At 36.8% G+C, this 27305-nt stretch overlaps 1 protein-coding gene across 1 annotated transcript; it reads right to left on the bottom strand.

The window, feature by feature from the left end:
- Window positions 1-18128: 18128 nt before the first annotated feature.
- Window positions 18129-26104, bottom strand: LOC141618623 (uncharacterized). Its single transcript, XM_074435717.1, has 10 exons — window positions 25923-26104; window positions 25319-25824; window positions 24860-25166; window positions 24133-24550; window positions 23614-24010; window positions 23183-23207; window positions 22447-23065; window positions 21555-22333; window positions 18322-18506; window positions 18129-18187 (listed from the first exon to the last, which is right to left on the bottom strand). The coding sequence occupies exons 1-10, from the start codon at window positions 26102-26104 to the stop codon at window positions 18129-18131; spliced, it is 3477 nt and encodes a 1158-aa protein (XP_074291818.1).
- Window positions 26105-27305: the final 1201 nt, after the last annotated feature.

Below are 27305 nucleotides of genomic sequence, written 5' to 3'. Positions count from 1 at the left end.
CATGCCAAGACCGAGCCTTTTCCTTGTAGATGCTAGCATTGTCATAGGCATTGTGCCTAAGCTCTTCCAATTCTTGTATTTGAAGCTTCCGGTGCAATCCCGCCTCATCGAAATTTTGATTAAAAGCTTTGATTGCCCAATAGGCTTTGTGCTCCACTTCTACGGGAAGGTGGCATCCCTTCCCATAAATTAGCCTATATGGGGACATGTCGATTGGGGTCTTATAGGCCGTTCTATAAGCCCAAAGAGCATCTTCAAGCCGCTTGCTCCAATCCTTTCGGTCGGGATTGACCGTTCTTTCCAAGATGTGTTTAACCTCCCGGTTAGAGACTTCCGCTTGACCATTTGTTTGGGGGTGATATGCCGTAGAAACTTTGTGAAGCACACCATATTTTTGAAGCAAGGTTGAGATCACCTTGTTACAAAAATGAGTCCCCCTATCACTCACAATGGCTTTTGGGAAGCCGAACCTCGAAAATATATTACTTTTGACAAATGCTTGCACCGTCTTTACATCATCACATTTCGTGGGGATGGCTTCCACCCACTTAGAAACGTAATCGACCGCCAAGAGGATGTAGATGTATCCATAGGAATTAGGGAATGGCCCCATGAAGTCTATTCCCCAAACATCAAAAATCTCCAAGTAGAGCATCGGTTGTTGGGGCATTTCATTCCTACGTGATATGTTGCCAAAACGTTGGCATCTATCACAAGTAGTAACGAAAATATGAGCATCTTTAAACAACTTGGGCCAATAGAAACCGCACTCAAGGATTTTACGTGCCGTTCTATGAGGCCCAAAGTGACCCCCACATGCGTACTCATGGCAATGCTTTAGGATGGATGGAATTTCTACATCCGGCACACAACGGCGGATGACTTGGTCTTGACACATTTTCCACAAGTATGGCTCATCCCATATATAGAATCTAGAATCGGACTTGATCTTGTTCCTTTGGCTAGATGAAAGTGAGGTGGGAAATTTCTTGGTGACTATGTAATTGACAAGGTTGGCATACCAAGGCGCAACGGCCTTCATGGAGTAAAGGGATTCATGTGGTAAGCTACCGTCAACTACCCCCATAGTCTTCACGAGATCTTCATTGATGTGAAGCCTACTCAAATGGTCGGCCACCACATTAGCACTCCCTTGCTTGTCCTTGATCTCTATGTCAAACTCGCTCAACAAAAGCACCCATCTCATGAGCCTAGCCTTGGTGTATTTCTTGTCTACAAGTTGCCTTATAGACTTATGATCGGTATAGATGATGACCTTAGCACCCAAGAGATAAGCCCGGAATTTTTCAATGGCATACACCACCGCTAAAAATTCCTTTTCCGTGACGGTGTAATTTCGTTGAGCGTCATTCAAGAGTGAGGAAGCATATTGGATCACATATGAAGCTTTGTCATCTTTTTGTCCCAATACGGCTCCAATGGCAAAATCGCTTGCATCGGTCATGATCTCAAATGGTCGATCCCACTTGGGTGCTTGAATGATTGGGGCCGATACAAGTCTTTCCTTCAACAAGTCAAATGCTTCCCTACAATGATCATCAAACACGAACTCTACATCCTTGTGCAAAAGTTTGCACAAGGGGTTAGCTATTTTGGAGAAATCCTTAATAAACCTTCGATAAAAACCCGCGTGCCCCAAGAACGATCTCACGTCTCGAGTATTAGATGGATACGGTAAGGTTTTAATCACATCCACCTTTGCCATATCCACCTCAATCCCTCTTTTCGACACTATGTGTCCTAACACGATTCCACTACTCACCATTAAGTGACACTTTTCAGAATTTAAAACGAGGTGAGAGTCTATGCATCGTGATAGGACCATAGCGAGATGGTCTAGACACGAGTCAAATGAGTCTCTATGAATGGTGAAGTCATCCATGAAGACTTCCAAAATACGCTCCACATAGTCCGAGAAAATGCTCATCATGCACCGTTGGAAAGTGCCGGGGGCATTGCACAATCCAAAGGGCATGCGGCGGTAAGCATAAGTACCAAATGGGCAAGTGAAGGTTGTTTTGGATTGATCCTCCGGGTGAATGGGGATTTGAAAATACCCGGAATATCCATCCAAAAAACAATAGTACTCTTTCCCACCTAACCTCTCTAGCATTTGATCTAGAAAGGGTAGGGGGAAATGGTCCTTCCAAGTGACTTGGTTGAGGCGGCGATAATCAATACACACCCTCCATCCCGTTTGCAAACGGGTGGGGATCAATGCCCCTTGAGTGTTTTTTATTACCGTCACCCCTCCCTTCTTTGGCACAACTTGAGTAGGACTTACCCATTGGGAGTCACTAATTGGAAAGATAATACCCATTTGAAGAAGTTTGATAACTTCTTCCTTGACAACTTCCATCATAGGTGGATTAAGCCTCCGTTGTGGTTGCCGAACGGGTTTTGCATCCTTTTCCAATCGAATTTTGTGCATGCAAGTGCTTGGGCTTATCCCCTTGATGTCCGCGATGCTCCACCCGAAAGCTTCCTTGTACTTGTGCAAAACATCCACCAATCTCCTTTCTTGATCACCCTCAAGTTGGTTTGAAATTATGAGGGGTAGAGTGTTATTTGCCCCAAGAAAGACGTATTTCAAGTGGTCGGGAAGTGGTTTTAGATTGGGGGTGGGTGGCTTAATGATGGATGGAAGTGGTCTTTCAAGGGAGGCTTCTAAGGGAAGGAATTTGGGGTAGCTAGGATTTGTCTTTAAGCAAAACAAGTATTCGTGGAACAGGGGATTTGGCAGACTGCCAGGGGTATGGCAGACTGCCATGGCAGACTGCGGTTTGTCCGCAGACTGCCGTGGCAGACTGCCGTGGGGTTCGGCAGACCGCCGTAATCCCCGATTCCGCCTCTATCTTCTCCATTTGATCTTCTTCAAGGGTTATTTCTTCCTCTAACTTGTTGACATAATCCTGCACATCATTAGACAACAAAAACCGCAACCCTTCTTTCTCGACATTGTTAGTGAGGGCTACCTCGAGTGGGTCCCTTTGACTAATTTGGTAAACTCGATTTGCCAATTGTTCAATTTTATCAAGAAAGTAACAACAACTCAAATCATCGGTCTTTTTCATCGTCTCATACACATTGTATTTCAAAACTTTCCCTTCAAATTCCATGGTCAAAGTTCCATCATACATGTCAAGCTTGGTTTTAGAGGTTCTCATGAAAGGCCTCCCTAGCAAGAGGGGTGTAGCCTTAGAGTCCGGTTCCATATCCAAAACATAAAAATCGGCCGGAAATATGAATTTATCAACATCTACCAACACATCCTCTACAAGACCCTTGGGGTGAATTGTGGAACGGTCCGCCAATTCGATCACAACATTGGTCCTAGACAAGGGGGGCAATTCTAAGGTCTCATAAATGGAATAAGGCATGACATTAATAGAGGACCCCGAGTCTAGCATAGCTCTAGCAAAATCTTTGCCTCCAATTGAGCACGGTATAGTTAGCATGCCCGAGTCATCACACTTTTTGGGAAGATTTTGTTTGAAAATGGCCGAGACATGCCTACTAACCGTGACCCTTTCTACTCCTTTCCTTGGCTTCCGTTTAGGGGTGCAAAGTTCTTTGAGAAACTTTGCATACCTAGGAACGGTTTTGATGATAGTAAAAAGAGGGATGTTGACCTCACATTTCCTAAAAGTTTCATAAAGATCGGTGTCTTTATCAAACTTCTTGGGATTTGTGAGGGCACTAGGAAATGGTACCTCCGGTTCATATTCCTTTTCAATCTCTTGGAGTGAATCCTTTGTGTTGGTGCTTCCTTCCTTTCCTTTGTCAATGCTCAAAGGACTCCTCTCTTTTTCCTCATTAGCTTTTGAAGATGATCCTTTCCCTTGTTCAACCACAAGTTCTTCTTCAATTTGATCTTCAACCTCAATAACCCTTTCTTGTGACTTGCCCCTTCTCTTCTTCTTGGGAGGGGATTCTAAAGTTCTCCCCTTTCTCAATGTCATGGCACTAGCATTCTCTCTAGGAGGAAATGTAGTGGAGGGAATAGAAGTTGAGGTCCTTTGATTTTTCTTGGCAAGTTCTTGGGCAATTTGGCCAAGTTGGACTTCAAGGTTGGCAACCTTGGCATCACTAACATTCTTGTCGGCATCAATCTTGTCAAGCCTCTTGTTTGTTTTGACTTGCTCTTGCAAAATGGTCTTAAACAAGTCTTGAACACTTGGTTCTTTTTGAGAATTGTTGTTGTGACCTTGATTGCCAAATTGGGATGATTGACCTTGGTTTTGTTTTCTACCTTGGTTGTTGAAATTCCCATTCCTATTTCCTTGAGAGTTTGAACCTTGACCTTGTCAGGAATTTTGGTCCCTCAAGTGGTTGAATTGACCATTCACAAAGCTCTTTGAGGTGTCACCACCCCAACCAAGTTTAGGATTGTCTCTACTCCCAACATTGTAAGTATTGCCACTAGGGTCATAATTGTAGTATCCTCCCCCTTGAGGATTTCTAGCATTGTAATTCCCATACCCCATTGCACTTACATTCTCCTTGCTTATTCCTTGCTCTTCCATGATGGGACAAGCTTCCATTGGGTGTGTCCCTTGACAAAAATTACACTCCACATTAGATCCTTGTGCTCCTCCTTGATTGTTCCCCACTAGTTGAGCAACCATTTTTGTGAGATCATCCACGGTTTTCTCAAGCTTGTGGGTAGAAGAAGAAGGTGTCTCAATGAAGTTAAGATTCTTTGACCCTCGGGTTCTTCCATAGTTCCTTGTGCTAGCGGCCAACCTTTCTATGATCTCATTTGCCTCCGCCACGGAATAGTTGTCAACTCCACCACCCGTAGCGGAATTAACCATGATTTGGTATTGTTGTGTAAGACCATCACAAAAGTTGACCAAAAGGTCATCACCACTAAGGCCATGGTAAGGACATTGAGCAACTAGCTTCTTGAATCTCTCCCAATACTCATATAAGCTCTCACTTGCATCTTGCTCCGGAGAAGTGATGGCTTTCTTTGCATGGTTATGTCTTGAGTCGGGGTAGTATTTCTCAAGAAAAGCCGCCTTCATGTCCTTCCAAGTACGGATTGTACCCGGTTGAAGGTAAAACAACCAATCTTTTGCCGCATCTTGAAGTGAAAATGGGAAAGCTCTCAACTTAAATTGATCTTCCGTGACACCATTTGGAATTGCACCCTCACACATCATATGGAATTCGGAAAGATGGCGATTTGGGTCATCTCCCGCATGTCCATGAAACTTTGGGAGGTTGTGAATGAAATAGCCCTTCAATTCAAAGTTGGCATTAGCCCCCATGGGTGGGTAGGCAATGCAAAGAGGTTGAGTGTCATAATTCCTTGCCCGGAGCTCCCTAATAGTTCTAGTATCATTCGCCATTGAAGGGTATTCCACTTCAATTGGCTCTACATCAATAGGATCTTCTTCAATAGGGGCTTCTAAAGGTGGTTCTTCTACTCTATGTGCTCGTTGTGCTCGTTGGTACCAAGGGTTAGTAAATAACCATGAATAGGCACCAAAAGCGTCTTCGTCCACGGAAGTTGATTCACCGTGTTGTGGGGAACCAAACATAAACCTTCGCACTAAGCAAACAAATTAGAACTTCCTATTACTTCTAACAACAAGAGGAGTAATAAAACAACTAAACATAAATTCACAAACTCAAGTTCTAGCTATGTTGCCCTTCTCCGGCAACGGCGCCAAAATTTGATAAGCAATAAACTAGGTCGTTAATATGCTAGAATTAGCGTACCAAATTAACAATTTATAAGCCAAACTATACTCTAGACTACTCTAAATGATAAAGTAATATAGTGCAAGTAAGGGTCGAACCCAAGAGAAGGTCTTTTAAGCTAAAAACTTGAAATGTAAACTATTGACTACTAAAGAGAAGATTATAAACAAACAAATGGTTATTCACAATGGCAAACAATAGAGAGACATAAAAAGGGGGTTTTTGAGTTGATTGGTAACATGGAATAAGGTAAAATTGCAAACTTTGTCTAAGAAGCAAAACAACAAACACTTGGTGAGCAAGATGATTCAATAATTTAGAGAACTTGGTGCAACCCTACAAGTTCCAACTTTTCTCAAAGCAAGACTCTTTTCTCTCTAGTTTTCATTTACCCAACAACAATCCTCAAGCAAGTAATTACCACTATCTAAGCCAACAATGATAATCCTACTTCAACTACAAATTCTAACATTAAACCATGTAAGAATTGTAACCAAGAGCATGAAGAACAAAACCAAGAGGAAAGTAAATGGGATATCACAAAGATATGTTTAAACCAACAAATCCTATGATACAATCAATTTCTACTCACAAAGGTTGATACTTTAAACCAAGATAACAACAATCATGAGATGCTTCAACAAGTTATTACAAAAGCAAGCAACTTTGCAACAACAAGCAATAGATGAATGAAAAAGAGGCAAGGGTAATTACTTCTCACAACAAAACATTCATCATGTCATTAGAACTTAGAAATTGAAATAAATGAAAGAGTAGAGATTAAGGAGTCAATACAATGATAAAGATGGAAACTTGCAATGGATTACACCAAGTAGGGAAGAATTAGCCTTCCATAGTCTTCATAAAACCCAAAAACAAAGAAAGATTACAACTTGAATGCCAAATAAATTGTTCTTGCTAATACAAATTTCTAGAGATTATTCAATGCTTAGGTGATAACTAGGTCTTCAAACATGAGGGGTATTTATAGGGCTGCACGAAATTCTAGGGTAATACGGGATTTGGGCTTAAATTTAAGCCAACGGGCTTAATAAAAGTCACGAGCACAGCACAACGGCAGACTGCCGGCTGAATGGCAGACTCGCCGTGGGGCAGATCGCTCGCACGAATGGCAGATCGTGGCAGATGGCTGACATGGGATGGTGGCGATCCGCAAATTGCCCAAACGAATTATTTCTTCACTTCCCCAACATGAGTTCTTCACTACTTAGCCTTCATGCTTCCTAGCAAGGAATGTCGGCTCCGTAACTGGTTCATGTAAGGTTGTCTCCGCGTGATTGCTTGTCTACTAGTGTGGCTAGAGGCTCGCTCTTGGGATTCCGGGTTCTATCCACATACGAAGCTCCACACATGAATCAAAACGCATTAGTTATGACAACCATCGGGACGGGAAGATTAACTCTTGATTCCGACAAAAAGACCCTTAATTAAAAGCATACTTGGCCTAAAAAGGCCCTAGTGACTCGACACTTCTTGACTCTATCAACACCCCATCATCAATGCCATGAAAGTTCACTTTTTGTTCTTGGAAGATTGTCTAGTCCAAGCATTTTCGTCATCAACTTTGGAAGAAATAGAAGCAACTGGAAAATGCCCAGTGACAAGAATCTCAAGTTTTCTAGTTTTAAGAGCCGGGAAGGCCATCACGACAATGAAAAGAAGAAGGGGAAGGAGTTTAAAGGGAGGTCCCTCATGGATTGGCCCTACTCTATTTTGTAATGGTTCAAAACTTACTCATGCTTACTTGAGGACCATTCACAAGCTTTTGACCAACTTTTAAGGGCCTTGAGCTCTATGGACAATATATTTCAACATTTCAAACTAGTTTGGTGGAGTCCTATCTCAAACCACCATTTGTAACATATTACTTCCTACGACTTTGCATTGTATACTATCAAACATACTTTTAGATTACTTACTTTTTTCTTTACATGAGAGTTGTGAGGGAGGGTTCTTTATCTATTCTTTGAGGAAGTTTTCAGAAATTGATGGTGTAATACCCCTCATATTTTATGGTTGTATGACCCTTTGTGTGTGTGTCTAAATTACAAGGTAGATTATAATAGGTTTAATAGGAAGCTTACTCAAATGTGCCAATTACAGAAATATGATCACTTGTTTTAGGGGTAATTTGAAAGGTGAATATCTAGAGTTTTACAGCTTCTATGAGAGTGATTCAAATTGGAGGTGAAAGCTTATTGTCTTATCTTTCCAACGCATGGTCACAAGCTTGATTCCGATGAGTAACGAAGAAATGACAGCTGTTTGAAAATCAGTGCGCAAAGCTGAACTCGCTGAGTGATGTTACGCGCTAATTAGTTTCATAATTTCGCACTTTATTATAATATTCCTAATAATATAATATTATATCCCATTATTATTATTATTATTATTAATATTAATATTATTATTATTATTATTATTATTATTATTATTATTATTATTATTATTATTATTTATTTATTTATTTTACCTGCCTTAAATATTTTATTATAATATTATTATATTTTACAACTTATAAACTTTCCTAAAACGATACTACCTTACTACTATATATACAATAGCAAACCACAAGTTTTATTCACATTCACAAAACATAAAATATATAGAGAGAGAGAGAAGGGACTCTAGAGAGATAAGGAGCTTGTTCATCTTTTTTTTCATCTTAAGGTTAATTGGTCACGCTTTTGTGAGGCGGGTTTTGTTGCTTGGATTCGTGTGCTTTGTTATTTGGATTTTGTTGAGCCGCTTTGCTATACAAGTAGGATAGCTACTCAATTACTTTAATGATTACTTGGATAATGTTATATGATTGTTTGATTGAATTGTGTTGGATGAATTATGATTGTTGGATTGAGATGACTATATTGAAATTAATAGTTTAATGACTACCTCAGCTCGTGACTGAGATGCTTATATTGATTTGGTTTCCTCAGCCTCATATCTGGGATGGTAAGTATATTGTTTGCATTTCATATCATGAGCACTTGCATTGGTTTCCCTAGGCTGGTTCTGCAGGACTTGTCTCTGGGATGTTATTGAGATTACTCTGGCCAGGGATTGGCGGGATGAACGGGAGCATCGAAGGATTGATCATGAGCATGCATTGCATTTGCATTTGATATTGTCTTGTATTCATTTATTGTTGTTGTTTAGCTATTCCTACTCAACCTCGTGGTTGACAATGTGTTCGTGAACACCTGTGGTGAACCATAATGGGGAGCAGATTTGATAGGTACTAAAGATTAGCTAACTTGGGAGCTATGGGATGCGTGAGGACTTGGCCAATCTACCTAGAAGTCCAGACCACATAGATTATGAGATCACTTTATTTATTTCCGCTGCGAGTTGTAAATTATTTTATATTAAGTTTTAGTTGATTAATTTTTAATACATATGTATTAATTAAATTTTTAATTTAAAGTACTTTGGTGAGTTGGACTTTGTTATTCACTACCTCGGGAAACCGAGATGGTAACAGTCTTATTTATTTAGGAATGTCTAGCTAAAGGCTCCTGAATAAATGCGGGTGTTACAAAGTGGTATCAGAGTAAACGATCCTAAGGTCTAAACCAATGAATTTAATGAACTTAGGATGAGTCTAATAAAATGAACCCGGGGTAGAAACAGTTTAGGAGCCCTCTTCTAGGTTAGGGAGACGTCCTTGACCTGGCCGTTTTCAGTTTTGAGTCGGTCACCTGGAGAAAGGTTAAGGAGAGAGAAGGGTAGTTAACGTAGATGTTTTAACTTAAGGGTCTAATTGTGCCCTAAAGATGTGAGAAATACTAATTTTATCGCAATTTTGAGAACAAAAAGGTATGAAATTTTGAGACGAATAAAAAGGGAAGGCGTGTGGTCTATGAGACGACGGTCACATTGAATTGAATTTGTTTTAATTCGTTGCATAATTGCGCATGGAAATTTTCTTGGCATATCATTAGTGACATAAATTGGAGAAATATGAACCGTGAAATATTGCATCTTTATATGTATTGATTGTATATATGTGAATTTCATGTCTAGAGATATGCGAAATGTGCTACTCTGAACCGATTTGTGATATTTATGCTATAGAATTGTTATAAAAGTTTAAATTTAATTGTCAAAGATTAAGTTGTATGATAAAAGAGAGGTAGGTAGGCATGAATGGAGTGACACGAAAAAAAAAAAAAACGAAAATTGTGGCAAATTACAGCAAAATTGTGGTAAGTTATAAAGAAATCGTGAACAATTATAAAGAAATCGTGGCAAACTGTAAAGAAATCGTGGCAAAATAATTTGTACGCAATCATTTATTTCTAGTAAGCATGCTCGTACCTTAGAATTGAAATGGTTTGATGTGATAAAATTTGATGTAGAAATATCTTGGGGGAGTCATTAACTTTTGGAAAGATACATCAGGGTGTGAATATTTTAATCGGAAAAAATTCTTTTTCTATGGACTTAATTGAACTTCTTTGAGAGATTTAGAGATCATCTTAGGGATGAATTGATTGGGAAAAAAATAGAGGATTTATTGACTGCTATCAAAATGAAGTGTCTTTGAGGGAACTTAAGGGAATAAATGTGTCTTATAAGGGAATTGTGGTGAAATCTAAGGTGAGATTTACGACAATAATTACCTTAAAAAAATTTTGTGAGAAACGTTATCAGATGTGAATGATATTTTTAATATTTTTATGGGTTATATAAGAAAGATATATAGTCTGAGGTTATTGGGAAACATAAGTGTATAAGAGAAGTGAGATTGATGATTGATACGATAACAAGGTAAGTAATGTGATTTAAAGGGTGATATTGACAATAAATTTAGTGAAGTATTAGTGTGGTTTCTGGTTGATTGTGACAGGAATAAGGTGTAGGTAAGGATATGAAATTTTTTTTAAAAAAAAGTTAAATGTTCATGAGAAAGATATATTATAATAGGATAGAAGTGAATTTTATTTAATGAGCTTAATTTGTTTTATGTTAGTGTATGAAATTTTAGATGACTGGGGTGCTTAGAAATTTGGGTTACTAAGAGATAACTTTAGGGTGTATGTTAGTTATGAGTTACCAGGATGAGGTAAAATTTTAGATTTTGGGAATGATTAATGATGGGTATGATAACTAAAGATGAAATATCGACGGGTGATTGAATTTAATGGTGGCAATTGAGAATTAGAGTGCGTGAATTTAAATAATGTGTTTGATAAGGGAGCAAATAACTGAAACATGTTTCGGAGAAAAACTATTGTTATGAATTGTTGGATTTAGTTAAGGAGTAAAGATAAAATAGCCGAGCCTTGAGGATTAAATAGTAAGAGTAATGATTTGGGTTGTTAAATAATTTTAAGATGTGTACGAGGAATAAGGATTTATGCGAACTTAAGAATTGTTGACAATAAGTATGATTTATGCATATGGTGTATTAAGATTGATAAGATAATAATGTTATAATTTGAAAGATTGATATTTATTACACAAGAAATTGTTATGGACTCTTGTTGGCAGAACGATGAGTGGAATGTTAGGACGAATACTTTGTAAATATAAGTAAGTTGATAGTTATTGAAAGAAGTCTGGAGGATCTTGGTGAGTGTTGTGTAGCCTTTGAGGTTACGCGGACGTAATCTTAATTTTAAGTAGGGTAGGATTTATATTTCGTTCATATCACTTCTTTTTATTTGTTATTTGGTTGGCTTAAGAAATGTTGGTAAGCGTGATGAGATATGTTGTAGCATTAGAGTGGACTTAAGGATTTAGTTGTTGTAAATGTTGGTGGTGCACCACGTAGCGTGTGAGTATGTGGGGGAGAGAATTGGATAAGACCACGTAGCATGTTAATATTTGGGATTATAGTGGTGTCAAGATAGAGGTGGAACTTCGGGGCGAAGTTATTTTAAAGTGAGGTAGAATGTAATACTACTGATGTTAATGGTATATATGTTGGGTAATATGTGTAAGTGGCGTCATAATGTGAGTTAGCAGTGATAACATTTTGATTAGCATGCAGGGTCTACGTGGAATAGGTTTTGAGTGGTTGTTAGTATGCGCGAACTTCGAGGACAAAGTTCATTTTAAGGAGGGAAGACTGTAATACTCCACATATTTTATGGTTATAGGACCCTTTATGTGTGTCTAAAGTACAAGGTAGACTATGAAAGGTTAATAGGAAGCTTGCACAAATGTGCCAATTATGGAAATGTGATCACTTGTTTCAGGGGTAATTTGAAACGGGAATATCTAGAGTTTAAAAGCTTCTATGAGGGTGATTCCAATTTCAGGTGAAAGCTTATTGTCTTAGCTTTCCAACGCATGGTCACAAGCTTGATTCCGATCAGTAACGAAGAAGTGACAGTTGTTTGCAAATCAGTGCGCAAAGCTGAACTCGCTGAGTGATGTTACGCGCTAATTAGTTTCATAATTTCGCACCTTATTATAATATTCCTAATAATATAATATTATATCCCATTATTATTATGATTATGATTATTATTATTATTTATTTATTTATTTTACATGCCATAAATATTTTATTATAATATTATTATATTTTACAACTTATAAACTTTCCTAAAACGATACTACCTTACTACTATATATATACAATAGCAAACCACAAGTTTTATTCACTTTCACAAAACATAAAATATATATAGAGAGAGAGAAGGGAGACTAGAGAGATAAGGAGCTTGTTCATCTTTTTTTTTTCATCTTAAGGTTAATTGGTCACGCTTTTGTGAGGCGGGTTTTGTTGCTTGGATTCGTGTGCTTTGCTATTTGGATTTTGTTGAGTCGCTTTGCTATACGGGTAGGATAGCTACTCAATTACTTTAATGATTACTTGGATAATGTTATATGATTGTTTGATTGAATTGTGTTGGATGAATTATGATTGTTGGATTGTTGGATTGAGATGACTATATTGAAATTAATCGTTTAATGACTACCTCAGCTCGTGACTGAGATGCTTATATTGATTTGGTTTCCTCAGCCTCATATCTGGGATGGTAAGTATATTGTTTGCATATCATATCATGAGCACTTGCATTGGTTTCCCCAGGCTGGTTCTGCAGGACTTGTCTCTGGGATGTTATTGAGATTACCCCGACCAGGGATTGGCGGGATGAACGGGAGCGTCGGAGGATTGATCATGAGCATGCATTGCATTTGCATTTGATATTGTCTTGTATTCATTTATTGTTGTTGTTTAGGTATTCCTACTCAACCTCGTGGTTGACAGTGTATTCCTGAATACCTGTGGTGAACCAGAATGGGGAGCAGATTTGACAGGTACTAAAGATTAACTGACTTGGGAGCTATGGGATGCGTGAGGACTTGGCTAATCTACCTAGAAGTCTAGACCACGTAAATTATGAGATCACTTTATTTATTTTCGCTGCGAGTTGTAAATTATTTTATATTAAGTTTTAGTTGATTAATTTGTAATACATATGTATTCAATAAAGTTTTAATTTAAAGTACTTTGGTGAGTTGGACTTTGTTATTCACTACGTCGGGAAACTGAGATGGTAACAGTCTTATTTATTTGGGAATGTCGAGCTAAAGGCTCCTGAATAAATGGGGGTGTTACAGATGGTAAGAGTAAGCACAAAAGGGTGCAAGGGAAAGGATTAGCGTGAAACGATTAAAATATTACCAAAGAGCAGATCAGGACGCACGTCCTGACAGTAGCCCACTCGACCCGAGCTGTGCTTCAGGCAAATCAATTCGCTGCGATAAGATCTGCGCAATTTGGAACCAGGACGTGTGACCTAGCCACTGATCCGCTCGAGCCGACACCGGGACGCTCATCCTAAACGGTACAGTAAGCAAGATTTTTCGTGGATGAAAATCTGGGCAGAGTTTTCAGAGGACGCACGTCCTAGATAATGATCCGCTCGAGCCGCTTTCAAATTTCTTATTTTAAACTGTATTCAAGGTAAAGAGAACCAGGTGGGAGAGAATCCGTGCGTTTCCTTGGTAGGACGTCCGTGCAGCATCTTTAGGATGATCGAGCCAATACCAAGACGCTCGGATTGCAAAGGATAAGTGCTGGGTTACAGTTTGGTACGCCCGAACCCAGCCCTAGCCCGCTCGTCCCAGCACCCTTCTTTGATATAAACTCCTCCCCCACCATCCCTATTCCCTTATCTTATCAACATCCAAACCAAATCTCATCCTCCTCCTCACAAAATCCCCACAAAAACCCCATCACAATTTGAACAAATCCCTACCAACCACATCAAGCAAGAATGAATCTAAGAATCAATAGCAAGAAGGCCGCCAAGACCGCGCCCAAGTGTCGCAAGGGTGCTACTTCATCCGCCTCACGAGAGGCAAGGGGCCAAGATAATCTAATGATACAAGGTGTTGCACAACTTGAGTATTTCCCGGAGGCAATCTTCACCAAAAATGAACATCGCCAACGATTCGAGCAATTGCTAGGTAACGACTATGAACCTACTTAATTCATTGATCTTGATACATTAGAAATACTTGGGATAAGGCATCAAACGGAGGTATTATTCAATGGCTTGGGTATTTAGAAGATGTTCTATGCCCATGAGGACACTTACTTGAGTCTCATGCTAGAGTTTTTGTGTAATCTCCGTGTTGTCACTAATCGGCATAAAGATGTTGTTTTGGAGTTCCGTCTTTACAATAGAGACCAAAGGTTGACTCTAGACCAATTTGCAAGTATTTTTGGTCTTGAAGTACCAAGGAATGACACCGATAAGCCCTCAGACTTTATTGTTAACCACCTTTGAAGGGCTATTTCTGGAAGAGAACTTCATTCCTACAAGCAATGTTATACCTTTGCAATCCAACATCCGGTGATTAGGATCAGTGAACGATTTGTGGCAGGAACTATAAATGGAAGGCTAGAGCAAGATAGCTGCACCCTTCTCGACTTGACCTTTCTAGAGTCGTACTTGAATGTGCAAGGGACAAGGCCCTACAATTTCAACATACCCCTTGAGATACTTACACGGTTCAATGACTTTGCACAAGGGAACACTAATATTAAAACCTTTGTGATGGGAGGCCTAATTACAATTTTGGCCAATGAACTTTGCCCCGGGTTCAACTTTGATGGAAGCTATGAAAAGCTCAAGGGAAGCACCTTGATAGATGAGGATGCTATCTTCAACTACCATCGTTGGTGTAGATACACTGAGACCGGAAGTGTAGAGTGGTTCACCAAGGTTGCACATCACTTATTCTCAGGGGGTGGAACATACCACCCACCGAGCCCTGTTTGTGCCGGTATTCTCCAAGGCCAAGCTACCTCCTCCCCATAGAGATCCATGACAACCCACCACCAAGAGAAGAAGCACCTCATCGACATCGCGAGTTGCCGGAATGGGGTACCGCACCACCATCTTATGTACCTATTCCACCCTACCCAAACAACATGTACCATTCAATCCTCAAGATCGGATAGCTACATCCATGAGTGAGTTGATGAAGCTCATGCAAAACGTTGATCTTAGAGTGCACGATGGGAGGGTTGACAACTACTTGGCCCAATATCCCTCCTACTACAACATGGCTCAACATGGGTACATCAACCCTAGAGGCCCTCATCCTTCTTGGGCTCAACCACATCTCTTGTTCCCTAACTATGATAACCAAGGAGGGAACTTTGGCGACCAAAGTGGGGGATTCTTTAGCTAATGAGGAGGCTATGACCAAGGAGGATCTAGCGGACGTGGAAACCGCAATGATGACGATGAAGATGAGTAGGATGGCTAGAGGTGCTTATCTACACCACCTCCATTATATGATACTCTTTCCCTATTTCTCATCTAAAGTTGCATTATAATATATCTCATATGATTAGATTAGTTTGCATTGTAATATATCTCACATGATTCATATAGTTAGTTGCATATAGACTTGAGTTCATGCATAGTCACTAATGACCAAACCTATTCCTTTCTACACTAAAAATAGTGCTTAAATCGATTTGGGGAGGTTTGATCATAGGTGACCATAGTTTAATAGAAAACATGCATCATCTAGTTTAGTTTAGATTGCATTCATTTGCTACTAGTTTAACACCTGTCAAAAATAACGGGGTTGTGTACAATTTTTTTTTTCTAAAGATGACTATAAATTTTAGTTATTATATAACCATTTCTATTTATTGAACATGTGTACTTTTTAAAAATAAAAAAGAAATAATATAATATCATTATAAATATTAAAATATAAAAATGAAATTAAAACATTCAAATTTCATAACTTTAATATATGTAAATTAATTAATAAGATAACATATGATAATGTTAATAGGAGAACCAGTAATTCGCTTTCAAATTGATCGATATTGAGCTTAATAATAATCGGGTTATAAATTTAATCGAGTCCATAACGGGTCGGGTCGGGGCTCGGTTTCGAGTTTGATAAAATTAAAGACATAATGAATTTAATCTTAATAAAAAAGAGTAGTAAAAAACAATATTAACCGGAGGCGTACTTGAAATAATTATATAACCAATTTTATTTACTTAACATGTCTACTATTTAAAAATATATATACGAAAATTATAACATTTAAATTTGAGAACTTTAAGATAAGTAAATTAATAAAATAACACATGATAATGTTAATAGCAGTAAAAATTGTAAGACGGGATTAAAATGAAACAATTAAGACATAGTTGAAAAAGGAAATTATAACTTACAAATTTAAGTCCTTTAAGTAAAAAATCTTTTCATAATGAATTTTTTAATTGAAAGAACAAAAAAAAAAAAATAATAGTTTATGTGTCGTGTTTAGAGGTCGGACATACGTATGCATTATTTTCATTTCAAATTGGGTCGTGGTTAGAGCCCAATTTGAACAGCCTAAACACAAACCATCTTTTTTTTGTGCAAAGCCCAAACACAAACGAACTGGAGAGTTCATTACACACTGATTTTTTACACTGAAGTTATGAAAATTCCAGAAATCAATATCATCTTCTTCACTCGTCCTCAACCTTCACATAAATCATCATCAAAATCAACTTAATGAATTCAAACTTCTTCTATCCTTCGTTCTCAAACTCGATCCATTATTTTCACAACTTTGCGATTGAAGATTATTCAACCAGATCCGACAGTTCTTCATTAATTTACGAAATCATTCAAAAATGACAATAAAATGGTGAAAATGGTTGATTCATTAGGTTATTATTGAAGATCAAGGTTTGTTTTTTCTGATCTACAATTTTGTCTATTTTTTTTTTTAATTCCGGTAAAGTAGTAATTGTTTTTTATTTTGTACTATAATTGTTTTTTTATTATTGCATGTTGTTGGATGTTGTTGCAAAGGAATGCCGGATCTTCTTAAATGATGGATCTCTTGATATTAAGGTCATTATTGTAGATCAAGGTTCGTTTTTTATGATCTACAATTTTTGTCTTAATTTTTTTTTTAAAATTCCCGTAAAGTAGTACTCGAAGTTTTTGGATTTTTACTGTAATTGGTTTTTCTTTTTTATTGCGTGTTGTTGGAAGTTGTTGAAAAGGAACTCCACATCTTCTAAAATGATGGATTTGTTGATATTAAGGTTATTATTGTAGATCAAGGTTAGGTTTTACTGATTAACAATTTTGCCTTTAATTTTTTTTTCTTTTTTCCGGTAAAGCAGTAGTATTTGATTTTTAATTTGTACTATAATTGTTTTTTTTTATTGCATGTTGTTTGGAGTTGTTGAAAAGGAACTCCAGATCTTCTAAAATGATGGATCTGTTGATAAACCGGTTATTATTGTAGATCAAGGTTAGTTAAATGGACGATTCTTGAGTCAGATTCTCTAGAAATAATCGTTATGTTAAATTTCAGAAAATTCCCAAGTAATTATGTTGGTAAATGGTAATGTAGGACGTTTTGGAGCTGCCCAGATGTTTAGCTTTAGCCAATTTTAGCTATAATCAGGGGGAAGGTAATAAGGTTGCGAACATTGTGGCTCTTACTTTGCCAGTAGATTTATCTACAAAAGTTTAGGTTGGATCAAGACCAGAGGCTGTAGCTGAAATTGTATCTTTTGATTTCATTTCAGCATTTCCCAATAATATGACCATTTTATCATTTTAAAAAAGGCTACCACCATGAAGCAAGGTTTTAATTTAATGGACATAACCCACTATGATATATACAGAATGACGTAAGCGTAATATGCAGCTGATAGAGCTCATCAAAGACCTCTTACCAAAACATTCCTTCAAAGATGTTGGCCACAGTGAATGATGACTGGGTGAACACAACTATAAGAATCATGTGCGTCCATGCGTACTGCCCAAACTATAAGAATCTTCAATAAATGCGGTTTCCATGAGCCTGATTCGTCTTTGTGTTTTTGTTTTCAATAAATACGGTTTCCATGAGCCTGATTCGTCTATGTGTTTTTGTTTTCAATAAATGCGGTTTCCATGAGCCTGATTCGACTGTGTGTTTCTGTGCAAATATTAAAAAATTCAGGTACCTTGTACCAGCTGAATTGATAGTAGGACAATTTGTCTATGTGGTGGGAAAGCGAGTGAATATTAGTCTAGAGAAGGCGATCTTTGTGTTCGTAAAAAACATTTTACCTCCAACTGGTAAGTCGAAATCTCCTTTTACAGCCATCATTGATTTATATGCTCTGATTGCAGTAATTTTAATCTCTTGTTGAAATGTTTGTGTTGACCCCATTGTTGATATTGCCAACAGCTGCCTTAGGAATAAGATAGTGTGTACTTGAAATTCTTCGAATTCATCTTTGATGGGATTCTGGCTGTTCAATCAGGGTTTCAGTAGAGTTTTTTTTGTGTGGTAAACTGGTAAAATTAGGCGACTTGGATCAGCAGGTTGAACTATTTGGGTTTCTTATCAAGCTCTCATATTTTGGTTATGTTATGGATTTTAATGGGCGGTTGATATTGGCAATAAGTCAAGGCTGGTTATCTTTTTTATTCTCTAATAATCATGCTATAGCATTTAGTTGCATCAAATTATTATATTTATAAGACGAATGATAAAGGAAAATGAAAGAACAAATTAATTAAAATAAAAGATAAATTACTTTAAATAAGTTTCTAATACAAACAAAAATAGAATAGTGTATCATCAAATTAGGAAAATCTAAGACAAATTTATAGTTTGTCGAAAATCTCGCTACAAAAAATTGTCACTTGCGCCACAAATTATGCCACGGGAATTTATAATAAGTGGCTAAAATCTGCTTAGCCACGGGAAAAATTTATTCATTATTTTGGAAAAAAATTTATGCCACGGGATGACTTTTCCCGTGGCAAAAAGTCACTTGCGCCACGAAATAGGCTACACCCGTGGCAAATAATCATTTTAGCCACAAACTATGTCACACCCGTGATGAAATTTTACTTAGCCACAAATTGTTCCGTGGCAAAAAAAATTTTAGCCACGAACTAACAAACTCCCGTGGCGAGTATCTTTTGCGACATAAATTGAGATATTTTCATGTTAAGGGAAACCTAAAATCTAAAAGAAATTTAATCAAATATAAATAATATGAAAATGCATTTAAATATAAAATTTTGCAAACACTTTGATTAATTTAAATAATATTTTTTTATTGTTTTATTTACTTTAATCAGATTTTAAAATTTTATAAACTTATATGCAAGAAAAGAAAAGTTTATCGTCTAAATTTTTTTATTCTTTTAGAAATCACAATTACGTTTTGCAGGGTTTTCAAAACATTTCTAATTTAAGAAATTTATTTTAATATATAATTATGTTTATTAGAGTCGTGAGTTTCTTTTATTTTTTTAATTAAAACATTATAATCTGGAATAACAATCTTAAATGATCGTATCACATTTAAAGACATAGCACATAAACTTAAATAAATAAGTTATTTATCATCTATCTTTGATAAATTTAAAATTAACATATTGTCCAATTGGTTCATTCAAAATTTGATTTACAACTTAATTTGTAAGATATTAATTGAAAAATTTTAATTTGATATAAAATTTAACTTGGTCGAAAAAAAGTTTGGGAAAAAATTTTTTAGGAGTGAAAAAAACGACAATTAGATTACAAAATTGATTAAATAAAATAAGTGCGTTGAGAAATAAAAGAAAAAAATGATCTTCCACAAATAAATTAAGAAAAAAACATATTGGGAAAATTATCAATATAAAAAATTCAAGGGTTAATTGATAAACAATAACAATATAAGGACCCTTTTTCATGATCGCATTAACATAATCAATAATAAGTAATCACTAGCAAAATATTAACTTTTTTCTACGATCGGTACTAAGTCGCCTGAAAATCTAATCTCAACCTACTTGAAAAAGTCCAAAACGCCATCATTCAAGTACAAATCTCCACTCGTCCACTTCCAAAATCTCTCTCTTAGATGAAAACACCTTTAAACTAGGAAAAGAAATTAGACTAAGAAGGCGACTTGGTACCTATCGTAGAAAAAAGTTAATATTTTGGTAGTGATTACTAATTTTGATTATGTTGCTATTGATTATGAAAAAGATGATTAAAGTTGGTAGTTTTATCAATTTACCCAAAATTCAATATGGAGAAAATTTTTTCTTTGAAAATGAGTACATCAAAGGGAAAAGATAGAAATTATAATAATTTAAAGTCACATGTGCAAATAATGTGAAAAATTTGAGATAAAAACGATAAATCATTACAAAGAGAAATCAACTTAAGAAAATAAGAGATTCTGTTGTATGATAGTGTTTTTCGTGTTTTTTGAGTAAAAAAAGACTACTTTTTGGTTAATAGTGACCAATTTGGGGGGGGGGGGAGACCTTTAGTTATAAAAAATTGTCATTATTTTACCAAAAAATACTTAATTTTTCATATCGTAGGTACGGCGGTCAGACAATAGCATTTGCGTAAAAAAATATACGAAAAAATGAGTAGAAGCGAAATGAAAATAAGAATGTCGATAAACTAAAGAAATAAAAAAATGTTAGGAAAACACGATTAAATTTACTTTTTAGAGAAAATGTTTTTACTAACTTGGGCAAAAAAATGACGTCAAAATCATTAGTCGGGAGGGTAACATCGAAAATTTGATTGTTTTGGCCAAAATAATATTTTTCCCGCAAAAATTCGTAAATCATGTAACATTTTTGTAATTAAATAGTACTAAAGGTAAATTTTGAAAGGAAAAAAATAAACTTAAAAGGATTCAAAGTACTAATTATATCAACAAAGTTAACTTTCGCCTTCGGTAGCACATCAAAAGAACTCTACAGCTTAAACGTGCTCGGTGAGAGTAGTGTTGAGATGGGTGACCTCATGGGAAGCCTCTTTGATGCGCGTGAATGCATGACCGGCGAAACCCAAGAACGTTCAAATGAATCGAGTTAACTAGCGAAACCAGTACCGAAATTGTCACGATTCCATATATGACAAAATATCGATCGTGAAAAAAAAAATTATTTAACATTTTATTTAATTTATTTTCATATATTTTTTTTGCCCGGGAATTATTTATTGGCCACGGGAAATTTTTTGGCCACGGGAGTTATTAGCCACGAGAGAATCCGTGGCCAAAAATTTAATAATAGCCACGTTCTTGTTTTTCCCGTGGCTATGTCTTTGCCACGGCCACTTGCGTCACGGAAGGTATTCCCGTGGCCAAATGATTTAGCTACGGAAATTTAACACTTGCGCCACGAATTTAGCCGTGGCCCAAGTGCTCATTTGTAGTAGTGTCTCCTTGTAAACAACATTAGATGTTTTATTAGTCACTCCTTTGTCTTCATCTATAAGAAGGACTTTTAGACCTTTCTTACTTGTAACCCTAGATAAGGCAACGTACAATTGCCCATGGGTGAAGACTGGTCTAGGAAGATAAAGTCCAACACGGGATAGAGATTGCCCTTGACTTTTGTTAATAGTCATGGCAAAGCAAACCGCTAAAGGAAATTGTCTCCTTTCTAACTTAACTGGGAACATGGTAGTGTCGGAAGGTGTCAATGTGATCCGGGGAATATAGACTTTGCTACCAACATGACTTCTAGAAGCAACAATTGCACTTATCACTCGATTTCCTAGATGATTTACCTCCATTCGGGTGCCATTGCACAATCCATTTTCTTGGTCGATGTTTCTAAGAAGCATGACTATAGCTCTAACTTTCAGTTTTAAACTGTGATTGGGTAAACCCGAACATCTAATAGAGTTGAGAAACTCAGTAGAGTAAAGTTCCCGAACCCCACAATTGGTCTCTTCCTTGCTAATTTCATCAGAACTTAAGTATACTTTCTCATCCTTTTGAATTTCATCCAAGACATAATCGTTCACCACTTCGACGACATCATGAGTAGGTGCTAGTACAACTCTTTCAGTGAAGTACCAAGGGTCACCTAGGTGATCTTTTAAAGATGGGTACGTGCTATCTATAATGGTAGCTATTGGATCTAATGCAGGCTGTATTAGTATATCTTCGGCTAATTCTATGTTGGCTACACCATCATTTGGGCCACCAGCTAAACCATCACCGACTTCGAGAATCCACTCTGAAAATTGTTTGATTTCATCAATGTCTGACTCTGCACTTCCGACTTGGTGTCTCATATTTTTCGTGAGCTTCAAAACCTTAAATTTAATAATTAAATAAGAAGGTCAGAATTGAATTACTAAGTAAATGTAATTATCGTAGCATTATAGTAGATTTTTTAGGTAAAATAAAATAGACATTATACTCTAACCTTGCAATATCTCCATAAAGGAGAAGAACTGATAGCAACCCCAACAATATCTTGCCTGCTTCCTTTAGGTATAACAGGCAAGATTTGTCGAAAATCACTGCCAAAGACCACAACTTTTCCTCCAAATGGTTTTTCAGGGTCTCCTTCCGGTGAAGTTCTCATGATATCTCTCAAGCTTCTATCAAGAGCTTCAAAACAATAACGATTAGCCATAGGTGCCTCGTCCCATATGATAAGCTTTTCCCTTTTTAGTAGCTCTACCAAATCGGCTCCTGGTTGTATTCCATGACATGTGGAGTTTTCATCGACATTAATAGGTATGCTTAGTCGGGCGTGGGCTGTCCGCCCTCCTGGAAAAAGGATAGCTGCAATGCCACTTGAAGTGACATCTATAACGATTTCACCTTTCGACCTTATTCCAACGCATAAGGTTTTCCAGAGGAAAGTCTTACCGGTTCCCCCATACCCATAAACAAGGTATACACCACCTTGACCATTTTCAACGGAGTACATAATTTTTCTATAAATTGACTTCTGTTCATCTGTCGTTGAAGAAGTGAGCACTTCATGTTCCTTCTTCAAAGCATCTTTATCGTAAGATAACTTATCAACCAAGAGCCTATTGGATCACGTAGCAAGAATATCAACATCCGGATATGGCATGTTGTCAAACTTATGCAGGGAACTACCATTTCTTTGAGACCAGGATTCAATCTCGTATAGTGCGTAAGTCTACAACTGCACGTCTATGAGTTGCAGATCTGTAATCACCAAAAATACAAAAAATTAGGTTAATGGAAGAGAACGTTAGTATATTGAAATAATGAATAACGTAAATTATGGATCCAAGTACCTAGGTTACGTAGTTCCGTTCGTCTTCTGTGTAAGATATCATCTGATACTAACTTCCACGTCTACTCCCACACTAATTCCGGCTTCACTAAGCTATTTGTGAGCAAAAGGGTGGAGAAAAGATTCCTAAGATAAAACCCCGTCCCCCAATAACTAGCTTCCTCAATGGCATCAATGTACTCTTTATCATCACCGAGTATGCCTAAAGCGTAGCATGCCTCTTTGAAAGTTGTGTGAGGGACTCCATTTACAGTTCAAATATCTTTATATGATTTGGGTCCTTTTACAAAATTCAGAAGAGTTCTGAAATAGTACCTCTCACCACCATTTGGAGACATATGATACATTCTGCCAAGAGTAAATCCTTTTTCCCTTGGTTTCCATACCCTTTCCTTTCCCATACAAATTTTTGTGGAAACTCGCAATAGGTTAGATCTCTACCACCAGATTTCAAATTGTTATATTCCATCCAAGCTGTGAATTTTGTCCTACCTTCTGAAGACCTTTCTACCACTTCGTCAATTGGATCGTCATCATGGAAAATAACGTTTTGCTCATTAGGTAGATGATAATCCAACCTTAAAACATGGGGGGGGGGGGGTCCTATAGTGAATAGGAAAGACAAAAATATTCCAAATTGCTTCACATGGTGAAATGTAACGGCAGTCGTAGTATTCTTGTATTTGATCAATTTGATTTGGGTCTTGACTACCTATTTAAAGTTTAAAAAAAGGCATCATAAGACATTTAAGTGCAGATTTTTATGACCAAAAATATGAAATAGAAAAGAAATGAATAAAATTGAGTACCATTATTGCTGCGAGTTGCACTAACAGTGACATGGTCATATCCTTTATTAATGTACTTGAATAAGTACTTGATGGATCTTGCTTGGTTGCACCATTCAACGTTAAAGTGAGCACGATATTTCAACAATAAATCAGCATTGTATGGAACAACATATCCGTTATGAATGGTTTTACCATTTTTCTCAATTGTTGTTCCATTCTCCCTTCTCTTATAAACTGGATAACCATCACCGTCCACAGTAGTTCTTTTATTAAACCTCTTTGGAAACTTTTTAGAGCAAATTCCATAAATCATGCATGGCGCATCTGGGTTTAGTTCTCCACATGGACCATGAATCATACAATCTTTCACTGCTGCATAAAGGGCTGGGTTTTCTAAGGGGTCTGGAATTTCAGCACTTATAACACGGTCAACATCGACGGCTTCTGGGAATTTGTCAGCCCTTTGTAAAAATAGCAAAATATGAGCATGACGGAGGCCACGTTTTTGGAATTCAATAGTGTAAACAACTGGGAAACAAAATCCGACCAAAAAAATTAGTTAATTCAATGCAGTTAATTATCAAAATTATTCCAGTTAAAGATTATGTTTAAAAAGTAAACTAAATAAAATGATAAATTCACCTGCTCTTGTTCGTCCAAACATATGTCGTGCTTTAAGGTCCCGCATGAGCTCGTCGAGTTTCAACTAAAATACTCTAGTAAGTATATCAGGTCTATCCTCTGGCCGCATCCCTCTTTTTTGAACAAACCTGGTAATTTCAGGCCATTTTGGGTTGCATATGACGGTAATAAACAAATCAGGATACCCACAGCACCTGCAAATGGTCATTGTATCTTGATATGTTTCTCTCATAAAACCCTTACTCCCTTTAAAAGATGAGGGGACAATGAAATGAACACCAGCGGAGAACGGGTTCGTTTGTCCTATAGCGGCTGCATTTTCTAGATTCTTGAAGCTCTCCGACCACAACTTTGGTTGGTTGAAACGGATGTACTTTAAGCGGTCAGATTCTATCATCGTGCAACCGTCAGCAAGGAATTGTTGAAATAGTTTTCCTGACAAATAAATAAAGTTAGAACATTTATTTTTTAAAGAAGCCATATATTTAAACACTAAATTAAATGAAGGTTAAAATAATAGAAAACTAAAATAAAAAGGGACAAAATTAATAAGGACAAAAAAATTAATTAGGTCCAAAAGAATATACCAGCCATCAAAATAGTTGGATATTCCTTGGCTGATGATCTGTCTTGAATGAGAAAAGCAAACCACTCCCTGAAGGTTAACTTATCCCTAGCGTTCTCAATTCTACTTGAAGATGTTATAGAATGTTGACTATGAGGGATACCAAGTCTATGACCATCCTCTCCACGCGGAAAGATAATAGGGTACTGCAAGGCTAAATAAGAAGCATGTAGCTCTGATATACGTTGTAGTCTACCAGAGCGTTCCTCAACCACAATGTCCCTACTATCAACTGTGTTCTTCATATCTCCCACAATAAGGGCAGCCACCTCTGAGACAGTAGGTAAATTATATGTCCTCTCATCTGTATTACGTGCACTAATGAGCCTTAACCTCACCTCACCATCAGCACCTTGGTGTAGCCGATCTCTACCCATTCTAAATGATTTTGCCAAAACATTGTAACGATCAACCATTTCTTTTAAATCCTTCATTAGACCATCGTCAAACTGAATACCATTAGTAGAGCTGCATATATAATTGTTAAAGATTAAAATAATAAACAGTCCAGAAAAATTGACTAAAACTTTACAAAACTTTGAAATAGAAAAATAAAAAAGGCTAACCTTAGAGCGTTCTTCCTGTGCTTCAACTCCTCTTCGGTGTCGTAAATATAAAGTTGACAAAATTTGGGTGGTGCGTCATTATTAGGTAATAAGCTACCAACTAAATGTGTATTTTCCCCACCTATTCTAAATGTGTAAGGACCCCTACCTTGGTTCACTGAATGATCTATTTTGCCACCCATAGATGTAAATGAAACATATTATTGTAACTACGTATTTTCTCAATGAAATGTTTACTTTTGGGGAGTTTTCGCATCAAGAGATCACATAACAACTTTGGAGGTTTTTTTATAAACGGAAGTTCTACTATTCCATTTTTACAACACATAGTAAAAGAGGGCACCCCATGCTTGGTATCCATACGATCCCTTTCACTGTACCACATCTGAGCTCCACACTTAGTGAAACTTTAATAGGGTCCCCGATATCATCGTACCCTTCAAGATCTGTTAGTAAAGAGAAATCTCAATAGAAAATAATGAAAAATGAATAAAAATTGTGCTTGAAATATGAAAATAATATGACCTTGAAGGTCATCATCTTCCATTCTTAAACGGTTATTAGCTTCATAAGATTCATATGCTGATGAAAGATACCTTGCTATATCTCAGATCATGTTTTGTCTTTCAAAACGCCGCAGTAGTGAAGTGTTATCAGTGATCTCATTTTCATACACCGAAAGTTGCTGTTCAATATTATCTGTACAAATGTATAAATTTTGTAAATGTTCATTTTTTTCCTTTATTTGAATAAAGTGCAAGGTTTTGATGAAAATTACCAAATGTGATGGTGCTGGATGGAGTTGTGCGTCTTGAGCTGGAATAATGTTTAGCAATCCTTCTTTCACATAAGATAAGATTCCTCTTTTCCCTCGCTAACTTTGCTGCCCGTTGTTGTTGGGTTAAATAGATATTATGGCCCGTAAAAAGTAACAAATTTGCATTGGGTCTTTTCACGGACAATTTTTGTTTCCGTTGTTTCCTTGAGGTTTGTGCATGTAGGTAGTCCTTCACACCTTTTCCCAACTCATAATCTATGAGACAAAATTAAGGTACACATTTGGGTTATTAAAAAATCAAATAGTTATAAGTTGATTTTTTCTGAAAGAGGTAGTAAGTCTATTACCATTCCAAAAGTTGCTTATAGAGGCTGCCATTAGTTTATTTTTCGTCCTATCTGGTGCTTTTTTAAAACAACAAAAACTGTTGACTACATTATTCAGATAACGAAAAAGAAAAATTTTTCATGTTCAAAGCTATACTTTATTTAAAAACAAATTCACAAAGTGATAGACATACTAGTTTGAGATTGATACAATTGTGATTTACCCTTATGTGGCTGAATTGACAACTGACTTTGAATATTTGGATGCGGTTGAAGTGC

This window comes from Silene latifolia, chromosome X, assembly GCF_048544455.1.
Source record: "Silene latifolia isolate original U9 population chromosome X, ASM4854445v1, whole genome shotgun sequence".
Classification (NCBI taxonomy): Eukaryota; Viridiplantae; Streptophyta; class Magnoliopsida; order Caryophyllales; family Caryophyllaceae; genus Silene; species Silene latifolia.
This window is presented reverse-complemented; position numbering and strand designations above follow the sequence as displayed.